At 39.7% G+C, this 19,893-nt stretch overlaps 1 protein-coding gene across 9 annotated transcripts in view; it reads left to right on the plus strand.

Annotated features, from left to right (window-relative positions):
* The window catches only part of LOC106081357 (23 kDa integral membrane protein), a 92,991-nt gene extending 76,211 nt beyond the window's left edge, over nucleotides 1-16,780 (plus strand). For all 9 annotated transcript variants that reach the window (XM_059370456.1, XM_013243245.2, XM_013243243.2 and 6 more), the window contains exons 3-6: nucleotides 4,713-4,886; nucleotides 4,961-5,122; nucleotides 5,196-5,393; nucleotides 15,645-16,780. In XM_059370456.1, the coding sequence (XP_059226439.1) occupies nucleotides 4,713-4,886; nucleotides 4,961-5,122; nucleotides 5,196-5,393; nucleotides 15,645-15,716 (606 nt within the window). In that variant the 3' untranslated portion in view covers nucleotides 15,717-16,780. The remainder of the gene's footprint in view (nucleotides 1-4,712; nucleotides 4,887-4,960; nucleotides 5,123-5,195; nucleotides 5,394-15,644) is intronic.
* Nucleotides 16,781-19,893: the final 3,113 nt, after the last annotated feature.

The raw sequence follows: 19,893 nt of genomic DNA on the forward strand, positions 1-19,893 counted from the left end.
CTGTGGAAATTATGATAGCGATCGAACAGATGAAGTTAGCCACCTGAAATTTTGATGTAGGTCGTTGGGGATTGCAAATAGGCCATATCGGTTCAGATTTGGATAAAGCCACCATTTGGCTGAAATTTTGCATACAGATGTATACTACGATCTCCAACATTTGTGCCAAGCATGGTCTGAATCGGTCCATAATCTTATATAGCCCCCATATAAACCGACCTGCCGAATGTACTTCCTGAACCTCTAGAATGCCCTATGATTTTCCGATTTAGCTGGAATTTTGCACAATGACTTCTACCATGACTTTCGTGCTAAGTATGGTCTGCATCGGTTCATAACCTGATATAGTGCCCATATAAACCGATCCCACGAATGTACTTCTTGAGCTCTTAAAGTGCGCACACAAATTTTTAAAGAAATGTTTAGTGATTACATCAAAATATACTTATTCAAAATGCTTAGAAAAAATTAAAATTTGGCTTAGCTACCATGTAATCCGATCTCCCAATCTCGATTTGGCAACTACTGAAAGCAATTCTAATTTATTTATTGCCTATCTACCTATTAAGATAAATTGGGCAAAAAAACTTGACAAATGCGATCCATGGTGAAGGGTATATGAGATTCGTCCCGGTCAAACTTAGCACGCTTTTGCTTGTTTTGAGTACCACAACAAAGTTAAATAAAATGTAGCTATTATTTTGGCACACCTGGTCTTCGAAACGAAAAAAAATTGTTTTTTTCCGGCAGTTCTTCTTTCAACATTTTAAACAAAAGTAGAGGTGAGAACCAGCTCGCATTAATTCTTGTTTTTACTCCCATTAACGTCATCTGGAGAAGCATATGATGGACCATTGCAAATATTCCCCCCTACATGTTTATTTTTTAATTATAATTTGTTGTGTTTGGGCTGCTTAATAAAATCTGTATTAATAAGGCACAAAGAAGCCAATTTTACCATTAGAAATTGCCTCATTTAAGTATAGAAATGCCCATCATGTTTCTAAATTGAAATGAAAAATGTTTCTAACCTCGTGTGTTTTACAAAAATAGAATAAATTATAAATTTTTTGAAATAAATAAATAACCAAACGTATGCAATAACAAGTAAAAGCGTGCTAAGTTCGGCCGGGCCGAATCTTATATACCCTCCACGGTGGATCGCATGTGTTGAGTTCTTTTCCCGGCATCTCTTCTTAGGCAAAAAAAGGATATAAGAAAAGATTTGCTCTGCTATTAGAGCGATATCAAGATATGGTCCGGTTTTAACCACAATTAAATTATATATATGCGCCCTTTGGGGACCAAGAAGTAAAATAGAGAGATCGATTTATATCGGGCTATGGACCGATTCAGACCATAATAAACACGTATGTTGATGGTCATGAGAGAATACGTCGTACAAAATTTCAGGCAAATCGAATAATAATTGCGACCTCTAGAGACTCAAAAAATCAAGATCCCAGATCGGTTTATATATCAAGTTATGAACCGATTTGAACCTTATTTGACAGAGTTGTACGTCATGCAAAATTTCAGCCAAATCGGATAGGAATTGTGACCTCTAGAGCTCAAGAAATCAAGTCCCTATATCTGTTTATATGACAGCTATATCAGGTTATGAACCGATTTGAACCATACTTGGCACAGTTGTTGGATATCATAACAAAACACGTCGTGCAAGATTTCATTCCAATCGGATGAGAATTGCGCACTCTAGACGCTCAAGAAGTCAAGACCCAAGATCGGTTTATATGGCAGCTGTATCAGGTTATGGATCGATTTGAACCATACTCGGCACAGTTGTTGGATATCATAACAAAACACGTCGTGCAAAATTTCATTCCAATAGGATAAGAATTGCGTACTCTAGAACCCAAGATCGGTTTATATGACAGCTATATCAAAACATGGACTGATATGGCCATTTACAATCCCAACCGACCTACACTAATAAGAAGTATTTGTGCAAAATTTCAAGCGGCTAGCTTTACTCCTTCGGAAGTTAGAGTGCTTTCGACAGACAGACGGACGGACGGACGGACAGACGGACGGACATGGCTTGATCGACATAAAATGTTACGACGATCAAGAATATATATACTTTATGGGGTCTCAGACGAATATTTCGAGTAGTTACAAACAGAATGATGAAATTAGTATACCCCCCAACTTATAGTGGAGGGTATAAAAAGAAATATTTTTGTGTATACAAAGTGTGTCATTTATTAATAGAACACACGTTTGGTTAGAAAGAGCGGGCTACATAAGTAAATAAATACAATTACCAGGAAGGCTCACATTTACATTTATTCTGCGAAGCTTTGGTTACATTGCTATAACATTGAGCGGGCTGGTTGCATAACAAAGGGAGACATAATCTGTTTGCATCGGCATGTTGAAGGGACAGAAAGACCACCGGCCTTGTATAACTAAGGGCACCACATTGGCTAGAACTTTAAACTCCGCTCGTTGTGGTGTTTATTATTGTCACGAGAAGTTCATCCACAGATTGCGGGTAGTGGAATGCTCCATACGGAGTAGCTGGAACTGCAGTTGCGGACAATCAGCGGTATCGAGTGGAGAGTCTAAGTGAGAGGCCGGGTGGCACCGGATCGTTTATAAATACTGAGTGTCTATGATGCTCGATAATACAAGGCGAGTTATTGGCGCCTGTTATTAAACTATGACCATCATTTTCTCGCGGCGCACAGTGGGATAGAATCGACAAAAAATTAGTAAAAACAAGTAAGCGCGTGCTATGTTCGGTCGGGCCGAATCTTATATACCCTTCACCATGGTCGCATTTGTCAAGTTCTATGCGCGGTATCTCTTTTTAGGCAAACAAAGAATGTTGAATAAGAACTGTTATGCTATTGGAGCTATATCAAGTTATAGTCCGATTCGGACCATAAATGAATGCTGAAAATTGAGAAGTCATTGTGTAATATTTCAGTTCATTCGGATAAGAATTGCGCCTTGTAGGGGCTCAAAAAGCAAAATCGGGAGATCGGTTTATGTGGGAGCTGTATTAAGCTATATATTGATTCAGACCATGTTAGACACGTATGTAGAAGGTCATGAGATAAGTCGTTGTACGAAATTTCTGCCGAATCGGATGAGAATTGCGCCCTCTAGACGCTCCAGAAATCAAGATCCTATATCGGTTTATATATGGCAGCTATATCAGGTTATGTACCGATTTGCGCCATACTTAGCACAGTTATTGAAAGTCATAACAAAACACCTCATGCGAAATTTCAGCCAAATCGAAAGAGAATTGCGCGCCGTATTGGCTCAAGAAGTCAAGATTCAAGATCGCGAACTGGTATTGGGCGTATCGAGAAGACTACCTGACCAATTTTGTGAATACCAACCTGAGATCATTGCAATTTAAAAGTAGTTGAGTGGCTAAGATGTGGTGTTTTAAATACGGTTGGCCTTAATAATTTCTTAGACAGCCAGGCGAGATTGCTGATTGCGGGTGTCGGGCCACATAGTTATCCTAGGGGAAAATTGTTAACCTTTGTGTATTTTATACCCTCCAGCATAGGATGGAGGGTATGTAACAGAGCCAATGGCTCTGTTGCAGGTATACAGGGCAAGAGTTGCCTTTCTTGCCCTTTCCAAAATGTTGGATTTGAAGTTCAATTTCCTGTTAATGGAACATTCTCTCCTCCCAAGGAGACAAGTGCCATTGTAGGCAACTTGTATCTTCTGCTGAAAAGAACTACTTCTGTCTTGCACGGATTTATACCTAGCCCACTTTCGATACCCCACTTCGCTGTTGCACGTAGAGCTTCCTTAAGTATATCTCTTAGAGTGTTGGGAAACTTTCCCCTAACCGCAATTGCCACGTCATCAGCATACGCACACTTTTACACCTTTTCCAAAGTTTCAAAGTAGATGAGACAGTACACCACCTTGAGGCGTTCCTCTGCTGTTCCATCGTTTTTGATCTCCAGATCCCTAGCCTGCCGTAAAGAATCCGGACCATAGTCAGGATTCAGCACTTCCACCATTGTTGTGTAAGCCTTGTCTTCTGATTCCGCCAAGAGTTCATCCTCACAACATTCGTTAGATCTTGTCATGATGAGCTTCCGTACGCATCCAGGGGCAGGTGAGAAAGCAGCGGAACCACTCTTCCTTAGGATTAGATTCCCTTAGTCTTCTAAGTAGGGATTCAGGATCTGAGGAAATCCTTGGTATACAAGCGTGCGCCATTGGTCGAGAAGGAATATCTTTCTTCTTGACTAAATCTAGTGCTGCACCTGGCCAGATCTCTCCAATCATCTTCAGCGCACAACGATACATTTCAATTGAGCGTTGATCCCCGTAGGCAATTAGTCTTTATCGGTCCCGATACCAGCCTGCATCGTCACATACTGGAGGAGGCACTGGAAATTCCGCAAGAACATCGAAGTACACTGATAACAGTCCATTGACTATCCCACTCCAATTATTCCTAGGTATGCAGCCCTGTTCTTCTCCCTTGGCGACAACTACTATCGCCAAACTGTCCCTAGCTACATTAGCAAAGGTTCTTGGACCCATCTTACTATTGTTCACCCTAGTTCTTTTAGGCATGGGATGCCCTCCAGGTGACCGCAGCTTTTTGAGTGGCTGCTTAAAACCTATCTAAGTTTATTGTTAGCTTAATGTCTTGAACTTTCAAAATTGTCACCTTACCTCAATCTTTTTTTTCATTTTAGCTTCTGGCAGCTGTCCTTATTGGTTTCGGCACATACATCCTCTGCACAAACAATACAAATGATGTTGCTTCGATGGGAGCGTATGGCTACATTGCCATTGGCGTGGCCACATTTGTGGTATTTATATTTTTAAACTTTGGCGCCATCCGTGAGAATGTTGGGTGCACAGTGACGGTAACGAATCACTTAAAGGCAGATGATAATAATAATCTATGGAAGATATTCATGTGGTTTCCATATATTTTCAGTTTATGGTGTTAATGGTTATTGTCATTCTTGCTCAATCTGTCATTGTCATCTTCATGATAGTTGGTCGTAATTCTGTTGCCTCCAATATATCGAATACCCTAGATGCAACATGGGAGGAAGAACTCAAAAACGAGGGTGCCATGTCCATCTACGAAGAGTGGGTAAGTATTGTATTTTTCAGGGGTTGCGGGGACAAAGAGTACAATTACTGGTATTGTTCATTTGTCGTTTCAGCTCGTTTGTTGTGGCCGCGCCAGCCCTCAGGATTACATTGTCAGTGGACGATTGCCTCCATCGACATGTTTCACCAATGGTAACCAAAATGCAGCTGAAGATCTGATAGAAACCGGATGCCGCATAAAATTCGAAGACTATTGGCGCCATTTGTTGAATATCTTCAATATCCTTGGATGTGTTTTAATTGGACTGGAGGTAAAAAGACTTTGAATTAAAGTCCATATTGGTTTAAAAACTTTACCACCGTGTCGGAGTATTTTATGGCCAAATGTCGTATGCTACTGAAATTGAGGAGATGAAGTTGTCATTTTGCTATTTTTACCGCTATACTCATTCTTTATAGCCAACATCGGAAGATGGGGATTTCCCAATTTGTCATTCCGTTAAAAAAAAATCTAAAAGGATTTTGCGACATCGGGTTGTCTTCTCGTTTACAGCCCTGAAAAGTTAAGATGTTGAACGCAAATTTAACAGAGATTAGACTTTTGTCCAGACGGCAACCCATAAGATAGGGGGTGTTTTCATTTTGTCATTCCGTTTGCAACATATCAAAATATACATTTCAGACCCCTCATGGTATATACATATATTCTTGATCCTCGTAGAATTTTAACGACGATTTAACAAAAACTGAAAACCCTTTAAAAACTGACATATTGAGCTTAAATTACCGATTAAGCGTCTTCAGCCCATAAAATATTCATTTATCCGATTAAGCGGTGAGTTGTATTAAGCGCATCGAAAAAATAGGTCCCTTATCATTGAGCTTAAATTTGAATCGGAGAGCACTCATCGCTTTGCATTTGTCATATCGACCGATCTCCCCGGTATATGGCCTTAGGCCAATACAGGCGTATTTAGAGCTGATTTCTCTGAAATTGGGAGCAGTGAGTTGTCCTTTGCCTCCCGACATCCTTACCGAATATACAGATCTGTATTAAGATAAAGCTCTCATATAGGCCGATCTGTAAATTTTGAGCCTTAAACCCTTAAAAATAGCATTTTCTAGCCGAGTTCGCTGAAATTTATAATAATGAGATGCTTTTGGCCATTACATAGATGGCTGCTATATTGGCATTTCTGTCTATTAAGGATCTTAAGACCATCAAAGCCCCTGCAATATGATCCAGATCGGTCCAAATCATGATAAAACTATGGATATTGAAGAGTTAAAATGCAATAGGATAATAAACATATCCATTTTGGTGGGGGTCCAAAGATCGGAACGGCCGAACATACTACGCTTTTAATTGTTTTTTTCTTTTTATCAAAAGAACCATTGGCAACAGTTGGGGGTTTAAACCACGTGTCGTGCACTGGGTATGTACTGCAGCTGTCAGACCTATAATACTATGTGGTGTTTTGGTCTGATGTACGGCGCTTGAAAAGTCCACCTACTGTTCAATACTCAACAGGATCCAAGATTGGTTTGTTTGTGCATCACAGCCGCGCTGAGAACACCATCTGATGCACTGAATTTCATGTCACAACTAATGCCTCTGGACATTGTGGCAAGACAAGTTGCTGCGACCACTTTATCTTTGGTCATGTGGCGACTACGGACACTGTGTTTTCCTTGATACAATGTCCGATGTTCCAGGCAGTGTGGGTTACACCCTACCTGAGCCGCTTTTTGATGAAAAGCACTGTACCACTTGTACACTGTACCTTGGTAATAGAAGTTACACAACTGCAGTGTGTTACAAGCGGACATCCTTACAATCAAAGAAGTGGTGGAATGGCTAAGATATATTGTCATAACGACAACTGGCATAAACATTTTCTCAGACAGCCAGACAGCACTTAAATACCAGGAGAACGTATTTCTTTTTTCCAATCAACCAACTCACAGGAGATGTTCCCTTTATATGCAGTGCATTGCGTTGCAGTGGATAGTTAAGAATCGGAGGGGGGATATTGTAAGTAACGGGTGGCGTAAGTAAGGGGAAAGACATCTGCTGATTCCACATATGAACCGTCGTTGCGAAAAATCGATTACAAACCGGTGTGCGCTTCTAGAAAATCTTGTATTTCTGACAAACAACCTTAAGGCAGGAATCAGAAGACTGATTTACGAAGAGCACACATCGTGAAAGAATCGCTAGAACAGCGCCACACAACCCACATTTCGACGACGTTCAAGGGAAGCAATAGAGTTGGATACCCTACAATCTTCAATCAACAACAACGCCCGCCTTTTTTTGGTTTTGGAGCTCCGGCCAGTACATGCGAGTTATATTCCACCTTCGGATGGATGTACATAGCGTAAATATTAAGAAGATAAGAGGGAGTGAAATATTTCAAAGGTTAGGTTGAAAAGAGGGTGCAGATATTAATCCGCTTCCCTAAGTTGGTTCATGTCTGGTCTTCTAAGTGCCGGTATCTGTTAGACGCGAAAGCCGGGCAAAGACAAGGAAATGGTCCAATGTCTTATCATCTTTCCCAAATGCCCTACGCATGCGATGACTTACCGCACCGATTTTACATAAGTCAGCTGGTAGTCCTATGTGTCCCATTATGATACCAATAGCTATACTGACTTCCTTCTTACTTCCTTTCAGTAATAGCCTCGTCTTCTCGCGATCTGGATCCCCCCATAGGATTTTCGCTGTCCTGCCGACCGTTACGCTGTTCCACAATGTTGCATGCGCATTCGTCGCCCACTCCCTTAACTCGGACTGCGTCGACCCGAAAGGCTTTGGGTTAACCAATTTTATTGACGGCAGTCCTCTGGCCTCCACCTCCAAATCGTCTGCCCTTTCATTTCCCCTTACTCCGTTATGGCCCGGAATCATAACTATGCAGAGAAGGCGTTAATCTCCTTACACTGCAAGACTGTTCGTGACCTTACCGTCGTGGTTGTTATTGCCCTTATGGCAATTTTACTGTCGGTAAAGATGTTCACACTCGATGTCCTGGCGTTAGCACCACACCACTTAACGCATTCCGTGATCGCCCGGATCTTCGCCTGCAGGACCTTATGATGGTCAGGCAGGGCTCTCAATGTTAACACCCATGCCCACTCTGTCCTCTAGCTTTGATCCATCCGTGTTACATGATCTTGCGGTTGACAATACTAGGGTTCCGCCAATCCAAGACTGTGCCGATGGCAGCAGTGCCTCGCACTCGACTTCAAGGTTCATCTCAGGTATCCGATCAGAAACCACTTCCCTTCCTTCCAGATTTCCGATCGTCGCCTCGATTATTTCTTGCATCGCTTAAGAAATCCCAAGCCCTCGAATACTTCCTTTGACCAACGGACATCATATTGAATCTTCATGCCGGAACTTCAAGAGCCTCTGACTGCTAGATATCTACACCGTCGATAGATATTGACGATTGTAAAGTGCTAGTGAATCATTTGTGCGACAGCAAACAGCACTGCGTCTTGCGTGTACTAAAATCCACTCTGTTCATTCCACCCCACTCGGAAATGGCCTCAAATTCTGGCGGAGTGTTACGCCCATAATCCGTCAATCTCTCGAAGAGTCGAGCTATGGTCGAATGAAAATGAATGACAGAGAGGCGAACGAGTAGATCGGATTCGAAGTCAGATCCAGTAGTCAATGGAAATAAGAAAGAGGGAGAGAGGACAAAGCCTTATGGTACTCCTGCGGTCAATCTATATTCTTCAGATGAGAACCCATCTACAGCAAGTCTTATAGTGCAATCTCTGAGAAAACTCGATATAAATCGAGCGACGTTATTACCGGCACCAAAAGCGACAAGCTTTGAGAGGAGTGCACCGTGCCAGACCCTATTAAAATCCTTGGAGCTTTCCAGAGCCCGACCTTACTCTCACCGAATTGGTATGAAGAGCGACTCCAACGTTCAGACATTAATGCCATCAGGTCACACGTGGAGCGATTTCTGTGGAACCCATATTGTCGATCACTAAGAAGACCATTGGACTCTAAATATCTCACATGATGGTAATTGACCATGCTCCGTAACCTTGGAAAGAGCGGAACATAAAGCTATTGGTCGGTAATTCGGAGGGTTGGTTGCCTCACCCTTTTTGGAGATAAGCTGCACGTTCGCAATCTACAACGCGCCGGGGAAACACTCGCACGGTAAGCTAGGTTGAAAAGATTGCTCAAAGGATGAGCGAGCGTCGATTGGCAGCCTTGGTCGTGCGATTTGTCGCCGTTAGAGTATTTTCTGTAGGGCTACGTCAAGTCTATGGTCTATGCCCAAAGCCAGTGACGATTGATGAACCTCCAATATCGAACGCGAAATTGCAGCAGTATCGGCCGATTTATAATTCACTTCTGCAAGCGTGCTCGTGCTGGCCATGCAAAAGAAATCGAGTTTCATACATAATGACATTGAACGTTCTTTCGCAGACATAAAGAATTTCATTGATATCCACAACCGTTTTAGTTTTTTTTTTTTTTTATTGAAAAACCCGGTATTTAAGGTCTTAGCATGATATTGGCAAACGATTAAAAATTGTAGTAATTACGCCCTTATAAGCATAAATCATAAAGCAAAAATTATTTTGTCAAAAAAAAAAATATTCTGAACACAAAATCTCAGTAAACTTTTTTTATTAATGATAATATTTCATATGTATGATCTTCTTATATATAACAAGTAAAAGCGTGCTAAGTTCGGCCGGGCCGAATCTTATATACCCTCCACCATAGATCGCATTTGTCGAGTTCTTTTCCTGGCATCTCTTCTTAGGCAAAACAGGATATAAGAAAAGAATTGCTCTGTTATTCGAGCGATATCAAGATATGGTCCGGTTTGGACCACAATTAAATTACATGTGGGAGACCTGTGTAAAATGTCAGCCAATTCGAATAAGAATTGCGTCCTTTGGGGGCTCAAGAAGTAAAATAGAGAGATCGATTTATATGGGAGCTGTATCGGGCTATAGACCGATTCAGACCATAATAAACACGTATGTTGATGGTCATGAGAGAATCCGTCGTACAAATCAGGCAAATCGGATAATAATTGCGCCCTCCAGAAGCTCAAGAAGTCAAGATCCCAGATCGGTTTATATGACAGCTATATTAAGTTATAAACCGATTTAAACCATACTTGGCACAGTTGTAGGATATTATAACAAAACACGTCGTGCCAAAATTCATTCAAATCAGATAAGAATTGCGCCCTCTACAGGCTCAAGAAGTCAAGACCCAAGATCGGTTTATATGGCAGCTATATCAGGTTATGGATCGATTTGAACCATACTCGGCACAGTTGTTGGTTATCATAACAAAACACGTCGTGCAAAATTTCATTCCAATCCGAAAAGAATTGCGCACTCTAGAGGCTCAAGAAGTCAAGACCCAAGATCGGTTTATATGGCAGCTATATCAGGTTATGGCCCGATTTGAACCATACTTGGCACAAATGTTGGATATCATAACAAATTACGTCGTGCCAAAATTCATTCAAATCGGATAAGAATTGCGCCCTCTAGAGGCTCAAGAAGTCAAGACCAAAGATCGGTTTATATGGCAGCTATATAAGGTTATGAACCGATTTGAACCATACTTAGCACACACTAATAAAAAGTATTTGTGCAAAATTTCCAGCGGCTAGCTTTACTCCTTCCGAAGTTAGCGTGCTTTCGACAGACAGACGGACGGACAGACGGCCGGACATGGCTAGATCGACATAAAATGTCACGACGATCAAGAATATATATACTTTATGGGGTCTCAGACGAATATTTCGAGTAGTTACAAACAGAATGACGAAATTAGTATACCCCCCATCCTATGGTGGAGGGTATAAAAATCAATTTGTGTTTGTATGTTTGTTTGTCGGTTTGCTTGTTTGTTCCGTATGGACTCAAAAATAGCTGAACCGATTTGCTTAAAATTTTACAGTACCCTCCCCTTACCCGAAAAACACTATTCAAAAATAAAAGAGGACCGATTGCGACAATTTTTGTATCAAATGAATGGTAGAGGAGAGTAGAATACCAACATGGTATTACGAATTGGGTACAAGTACCCAAGAGGCCGCCCCAACCCCAAAACTCCCCCCGAAAGACATATAGGACGTTTATGTCAATATGGGACTTAAATGAAAGGTATTCGAGTTATTTCAGAGAAGACAAGTAAAAAGGCGTTAAGTTCGGCCGGGCCGAACTTTGGATACCCACCACCTCGGGTATATATGTGAACCACCTTTCATCAAAATTCGGTGAAAATTTCATACCTTATGTCCCATATCAGTTATATCAAAATATGTTCCGATTTGGACAAAATACTAATAAGTACAGTAGCTATATCTTAAAATAAACCGATCTGAACCATATACGACACGGATGTCAAAAAGCCTAACATAAGTCACTCTGCCAAATTTCAATGAAATCGTATTATAAATGCGCCTTTTATGGGGCCAAGACTTTAAATCGAGATATCGGTCTACATGGCAGATATATCCAAATCTGGACCGATTGGTGCGATATTGCAGAAGTATGTCAAGGGGCTTAACTTACACGCTGTCCCAAATTTCGGCGACATCGGACAATAAATGAGCTTTTTATGGACCCAAAACCTTAAATCAAGAAATCGGTCTATATGGCAGCTATATCCAAATCTGAACCGATCTGACGAAAGATTTCGAAGGGCCTAACACAACTCACTGTCCCAAATTTCAGCAAAATCGGATAATAAATGTGGCTTTTATGGGTCTAACACCATAAATCAGAGGATCGGTCTATATGGCAGCTATATCCAAATCTGGACCGATCTCGGCCAAATTGACGAAGGATGTCGATGGGCCTAACACAATTCACTGTCCCAAATTTCAGCGAAATCGGATAATAAATGTGGCTTTTATAGGCCTAAGACCCTAAATCGGCGGATCGGTCTATATGGGGGCTATATCAAGATATAGTCCTATATAGCCCATTTTCGAACTTAACCTGCTTATGGACAAAAAAAGAATCTGTGCAAAATTTCAGCTCAATATCTCCATTTTTAAAGACTGTAGCGTGATTTCAACAGACAGACGGAAAGATGGACGGACATGGCTAGATCGTCTTTGATTTTTACGCTGATCAAGAATACATATACTTTATAGGGTCGGAAATGGATATTTCGATGTGTTGCAAACGGAATGACAAAATGAATATACCCCCATCCTTCGATAGTGGGTATGAAAATTAATTTAATATTCAATTTTGGGGCCAAATTGGAATCTGTTTTTCAACCTTGACATTATGGAAATGAATTTGATATTATTTTTTTTCTCAGGGCAAAACACCCCCACAAACCATAAACATTTACCTCCGAAGACAATATGAGGCTCAAATATCAGATATTTGGGAGTAGAGCACGAATTTGATATTAATATTTGTCAATGGGCCAAATCGGTCAATGTTTCGATTAAGTCGAATATTAACCGACTTGAGCCACTAGAGTGCGCAATTAATTTCCGATTTGGCTGAAAATTTCCATGAGGTGTTTTGTTATGACTTCCAACAACTGTGCAAAGTATGGTTCAAATCGGCCCATAACCTGATATAGCTTCCGAGTAAACCGATCTGGGATCTTGACTTCTGGGGCCTCTAGAGGGCGCAATTCTTATCCGATTCGGCTGAAAATTTGCATGAAAACTTCCAAGAATTATGCTAAGTATGGTCCAAATCGGTCCATTATCTGATATAGCTCCCACATAAAACTATCTTCCGACTATTTTTCTTGACCCTATGGATGCCGCAATTTTTTTCTGATTTAGCTGAAATTTTGTACAACGACTTTTGCTTCAATATGCGTACCAAATATGATCTGAATCGGTTTATAACCTGGCCTGCAACATCCAACTAAAGTATGGTACGAATCGATCCATAACATGATATGGCTCCAATAGCATGACAATTTTTATCCATTATCCTTTGTTTGCGTTTAAAGTGATACCGGGCAAAGAACTTGACAAATGCGATCCATGGTGTTGATTGTGCAAAAAAGTGTACTAAAATCGAAATTTTGCGTCCGTTTGTGCACAAAAATGTAACCCTACCACCGGGTGTAGTGTCCGTTTGTAATTGTGTTGCCTACAGAGAGAGAAAAAACGTTGCATTTATTACACCCTGCCTTGTCTACGGTGGAGAATGTCGAACTTAAAATCAGCGGCTATTATTCTTTCAAATTTTGATTAAACAGAAGAAGAAGAAGACAATATTTATTGAAAAAGCGGCAAAATATTAAAAAGAAATATCTAAAAAAGGAAAAGTGAACGCTTTGTTATACCCTTCACCATAGGATGGGGTCTACTAATTTCGTCATTCCGTTTGCAACACCTCGAAATATGCATCTAAGAAATATATTCTTGATCGTCATGACATTTAAGTTGATCCAGCCATGTCCGTCCGTCTGAAAGCACGCTAACTTTCGAAGGAGTAAAGCTAGGAATTTTGTGGAATTTTGCACAAATACTACTTATTAGTGTAGATTGGTTGGGATTGTAAATTGGACAATTCGGTCCATGTTTTGGTATAGCTGCCATATAAAGAGATCTCGGGTCTTTACATCTTGAGCTTTAAGAGGGCGCAATTCTTATCTGTTTTGGCTGAAATTTTGCACATATCGTTGAGGAATAACTTTCAACAATTGTGCCAATCAATCCATAACTTGATATAGCCGCCACAAAACCGATCTCCCCATTAGATTTCTTGGGCTTTTCAAGGGCGCAATTCTTATCCAATTTGGTTGAAATTTTGCATATATCGTTTTGATATGACTTCCAACAATTGTACCAAGTATGGTCTAAATTTGTTGGAAACCTGATATAGTTGCCATATAAACCGATCTCCCAATTGAACACTCAGAGCCACTGGAGGGCGCAATTTTTACTCGATTTGCCTGAAATTTTGGAGGTGGTATTTTTCTGAAACTTCTAACAGCCATTTCAAGCACGGTCCATATCGATCAATTACTTGATATAGCTCATATATATATTGAAAAAGTAATTCAAATAACGTGACAAATGCGATCCGTGATGGAGGGTACATAAGATTCGGCCCGGCCGAATTTAGCACGTTTTTACTTTTTTAGCTAACGGCATAACAGATGCATTGCTAGAAAGATTTTCATCCGAAAAGGGGAATGTGATTTTTACCGTATTATTTGGTCGAAATGACAACATATGAATATATTCGATTGAAAATGCAAAATGTGTAACAGTATGAGAGGGTTTGGCGACATTTGCAAAATGATGTCCCTTATAAATGCACCACACCACTACTGTGGTGCAGGGTTTTATGACTTCGTGCATTTGTTTGCAACGCTAAGAAGGAGAAGAGCTAGACCGAACTGCTAATAATCACTTTCTGATTTGATTTAGCTATGTCCGTCTGTCTGTTCAGGTATTTTTGTGATCATGATATAGGTCCCATTTAATATCCGATTGTCATGAAATTTTGCACATGTCACTTGTTTGGGCCAAGGACGAAAGCTATTGATTTGGAACAAAATCGGATCAGATTTAGATATAGCTTCCATATATAGCTTTCATCCGATATGACCTTTTAAGGTTGTAGAAGCCATTATTTTGGTCTGATTTTACCAAAATGTAGCATGAGGTGTTCTTTGGCCTAAGGACGAACGCTATTGATTTTGAACAAAATCGGCCCAGATTTAGATATTTCTCCCATATATATCTTTCATTCGATATGGAATTTTAAGGCTGCAACAGCCACAATTTTGGTCTGATCTTTACAAAATTTGGCAAGAGTTGTTTAATTTGAAGTCCCAGTATGTGTGCAAAATTTCATCAAAATCGGCATAGATTTAGATATTGCTCTCCTATATATCTTATATCCGATATGGCAATTTAAGGCCGTAGAAATCCACAATTTTTGTCCTATCGTAAGAAAATCGTACATGGTTCTATTCAATATTTCAATAGGTATGCAAAATTAAAGTGTAACTAGATTTGGAAATAAGTTCTAATACTTTTGCCTTTTTTCACTAGGTTTTGCTGAAACAGTAAACATTATCTGCTGTTTTCAAATAGTTTAAAGTTGAAAATATTGTAGTTTAATAATGTCGTAGTTAAAAAAAAAATATGTTGCAATATATCTTAAGAGAATAAAGAGCATCATTTTTTACAATTTGATCATTTCTTAACGATTGTAAATAAGAGCACACAAAACATCTACTAAATCATAAATATTATTTTAAAGAAAAAATACGCGTTTCAAATTGCCAAAAGTAGTTTTTTAAAATTACTCAAATGCTTCAATTGTTGTTTAGAAGCTTATAAATTTTGTGTGTTTTCCATCAAAATCTGAATTTTTTACCTAAATCAGCAGACATTATTAGCTGATATTAGCAAACTTCTTTCTCTAGACGTGTGTCAACTTTACAGCCAAAAGAAATAACCGTTTTCAGCAAATGACAATAAAATACAATGACCTAAAATGTAACTTAATTACTTAACAACCCTAACTTCTTTGCTTTTTTTTAATTGCAGGTGCTAGTATCCGTGTTCGCCCTCCGCTTTTGTATCAGCATGGGCAATGATCGACGACGTTCATACTACTAAAGGAATGCCCTTGCGCGAAGGGTTGTGATTATCCCGAAATCCCCTCTTCTCTGTAGGACTCGCTTTCGATCAAACGTCGCACAGTGGGATGAGATCGAAAAAAACTAGTAAAAAATCTGCCGTCGGGAACGGGTAGAGATAAGCCTAAGGGAGAATGTGCGAAAGTCCAAGCCACGGCTGTCTCTTGACAGGCCCCTAAATGGCTAAATCTTCATTTGTGATCAGATATCCAAATTTTTTTGCTGGATAGTGCTCAAATGTTTCTACAAAATAGTCCGCTTGAAGTTTATAATATCTGTTCGGGTAACAGCAAAAATTCGACTTTTATTTATTGATATTTGGCCAAAGTCGGCTGCGTCTTTTGCGATGCACATAGGCCTTTGTGGTCCGATTTTCATTTTGATTTGGATTGCTGGCAAAATTTACAACGCCCTTGCACCCCAAAGGGGTGTCCACAACCGACTATTCTGTAAAAAGTTATAACAATTGATATGTTTCAATTTTTTGGAAAAAACAAGTATTTTCACTGATTAGTCTTTATCCTACCCGTTTTCAAACGGCAGATTTTTGACTAGTTTTTTTCGATTCCATCCCACTGTGCGTCACATTTTTCGTTTATATATAAAACCGAAACTGTTAGTCTTTTGTCTAATTCGATGTCATTCAAGTTTGTCTCTGCCCTACACACTAGAGTTATAGCAACCAAACGGTAGTGACAAATTCTTTTGCCGGTTGTAAAGTTAATAATATAAGTAAATATATATTTACGGCCTTATTCACAAAACTTAATGTAGATTTGTAATAGGTTTATTTGACAGATTCCCCTTACAGAACTGTCAAATAAACATATTTCAAATCTACATTAAGTTTTGTGAATAAGGCTGTTATTGTTAAAAACGTTAAGTGAAAAGTTATGTAGAAAGAGACACAAATTTTTTGAGCAGCTAACCTAACTACACCAATTTTGGATGAAAATTCGTTACAATTTGTAAATGTTATAAAAATGTATATTTTATTAAACAAGAAAACTAATAATAAAAATATTTTTTTCTATTTTGTTAAAATAGTCTTGAATAAATTTTTAAGCTCTTTGGTAAGTTTTATTTGGAAAAGGGAAATTGTTGTAAATAAAAGTTGAAGGAAAACAACGAACCAGTTTTAGGATGTTTTCGAATTTTGGAACAGAACGACTTAATATGTTGTTTAAACTACTTGAAAGGTATTTGAACCATCAAATGTTAACTATAAAGAGTGCGCCACAGAAACTTACTTATTTGAAGGACAATAAAAGCAAAAGTACTACGGTTATTGTTTTAATTATTTGTATACCCTCCACCATAGGATGAGGGTATACTTATTTCATCATTTTGTTTGTAACACCTCGAGCTATGCGTCCAAGACCCCATAAAGTATATATATTCTTGATCCTCATGTCATTTTAAGTCGATCTAGTGTCCGTCCGTCCGTCTGTCTGTCGAAAGCAGCAAATTTTGCCCAAATACTTTTCATTAGTGTAGGTCGGTTGGGATTGTAAATGGGCCAAATCCGTCTTGACTTCTTGAGCCTCTAGACGGCGCAATTTTCGTCCGATTTGACTGAAATTTTGCACCTGGTGTTTTGGAATCACTTCCAACAACTGCGCTAAAATCGGTCCAAGTTTTGATAAAGCTGCCATATAAACCGATCTGGGATCTTGACTTCTTGATCCTCTAAACGTCGCAATTATTATCAGATTTGGCTGAAATTTTGTACAACCACTTCCCTCATGACCGTCAACATACGTGACATTATGGTCTGAATCGGTCTTTAGCCTGATACAGCTCCCATATAAACCGATCTCCCTATTTTACTTCTTGAACCCCTAAAGGGCGCAAAAGAGTTACCGGAAAAGAACCTGACAAATGCAATCCATGGTGGAGGGTATATAAGATTCGGCCCGGCCGAACTTAGCACGCTTTTACTTGTTTTATTTAAGAGTGAAACTTTGTATGCTTTCTTCTTTGGCAGGTGAGACCTTTAATGATTCCGTTGTACAACCTTTAAATATTTATCTGTGACCTAAAAACAAGTATGTGTATTTTTGATTGTCTTGACGATCGAAGTGGAAATAGCCATGTCCGTCAATCCGTACATCTGTCTAACTAATGATTGCTTTCGAACGATTAGGTGTACTTGCAACTTTGCATTGATACAATAATTCTAATTGATGTATGTAGGTCGTTGATAATTGAAAATGGGTAGAAATGGGCGATGGGTAAATACCCAAAAGTTACCAGGCATTTAACCTATAAATTATATAAATTGGGTAAATAACCGGGTAAGCGGGATATTTATAATTTTTTAGATATCTTGGGTATAAAAAATCGGAATTTAGTTACATATGGCCGCTATATTGACCAACTGGTGAGACCATCAGAAAAAATTCAGCAAAAAGCTGTAGAGGTCTATCAAAACTCACTGTTTCAAAATTCATCCATACTGTATATCGGGAGATCGGTCTGTATGGCAGCTACTTCCAAAATTCATTGTTTCAAATTTCTTAAAAATCGGATGAAAAATACTCTTTTTATAGGCTCAATACTCTATATCGGGAGATCGGTCTATATGGCAGCTATATCCAAATATGATCCGATCTGGACCATATTTAACAAGAATGGGTAGGGGTTAACCAAAACTCACTGCTTTAAATTTCATCGATATCGAATGAAAAATTCTCCTCTTATGAGCTCAATACTGTATATCGGAAGATCGGTCTATATGGCAGCTATATCCAAATATGATCCGATTCGACCCCATTCAACAAGTAGGTGTAGAGGTCTACCCGAACTCAATGTGCCAAACTTAATCGAATTCGGATGAGAAACTCCCAATTTATAGGCTCCAAATACTATATCCGGTCTACAGGGCAGCTATATCCATTTACAGTCCGATCTGGACCATATCTGACAGAAATGGGAAAGAACCCGCACTGCGAGTTCTGTTAAACACTCGCAGTGCCAATTTTCATCAAAATCGGGTAATAAAAGGGTTCTTTAATACCCTATATCAGAAAATCCGGAGGTCGGCCCATAAGGCAGCTATATCCAAATATGGACCGATCTTGACCAGGTTAGGTTAGGTTAGGTTTTAGTGGCAGTCTGTCTTTAGACTCACTTAAAAGTTTTCGTCCATTGTGATACCACAGAAACAGAAGAAGGAAGGTACATTCTAGTTCCTACCTTTGAACCATCCAGATTGCTTTAAAAAGCCCAATAACTTGTGAATGTTCACATCCGCTAATCAGACAGATTCTCAAAGAAATGTCTAAAGTGAAACTCCTTCTGACTGCTAGTGCGGGACACACACACAGAAGGTGTTCTATAGTCTCTTCTTATCCGGTGTCCTCACAGCTTGTGCAAAAGTCGTTGCTGGCAACCTTCAGTCTGTCAGCATGTTTTCCGATTAGTCAGTGACCTGTCATGACGGACGCAATGACTGAATCGTCTATTCTAGCCAATGACAGCAAAGCGGTAGACTTCTTCAAGTCTAGATTAGGCCATATGGTTTTGGAATGTTCGGCCCCCAGGCCCCCTCTTTGTGACCATCTATTATTCGTTGCCCATCAGGACTGGTCCTGAAAACTTAGCTTTCATGTCGCTAGAGGTACCTACAGATTCCAGTATCCCTGGAATGTGTAGTGTAGTTCCTTATGGTCGCAAACTCGTCCGTTTACAATTCCCTGGGATATCTCTGTGGCCTGCACCGAGAACAGGCGAATTTTGAATTGTTCATCCATCTTTTTGAGAGATCTGCGACAATCGTGGGCGGTTTTTGTGTTTAGAAATCCGTTCTCCAGGGATTTAATGGCTGCCTGTCTGTCTGAGAAGATATATATGCCAATCTGCATTATGACACTATAACTTAGCCATTCCACCACTTTCATAATTGCAAGGATCTCCGCTTGATACACACAGCAGTGGTCGGGTAACCTTTTCGATATCACCAGTTCTAGATCTTTAGAGTATACCCCAAAGTCCACCTGGTCCTGATACACAAACAAGCCATCCTTTGGATTCGGTTGAGTATTGAGCAGTAGGTGGACTTTTGAAGCGCCGTCCACCAGATCACAACACCATAGCGCATTATAGGTCTGACAACGGCAGTATATACCCAATGCATGACGCTTGGTCTAAGTCCC

The sequence above is a fragment of the Stomoxys calcitrans genome, chromosome 5, assembly GCF_963082655.1.
Source record: "Stomoxys calcitrans chromosome 5, idStoCalc2.1, whole genome shotgun sequence".
NCBI classification, from domain to species: Eukaryota; Metazoa; Arthropoda; class Insecta; order Diptera; family Muscidae; genus Stomoxys; species Stomoxys calcitrans.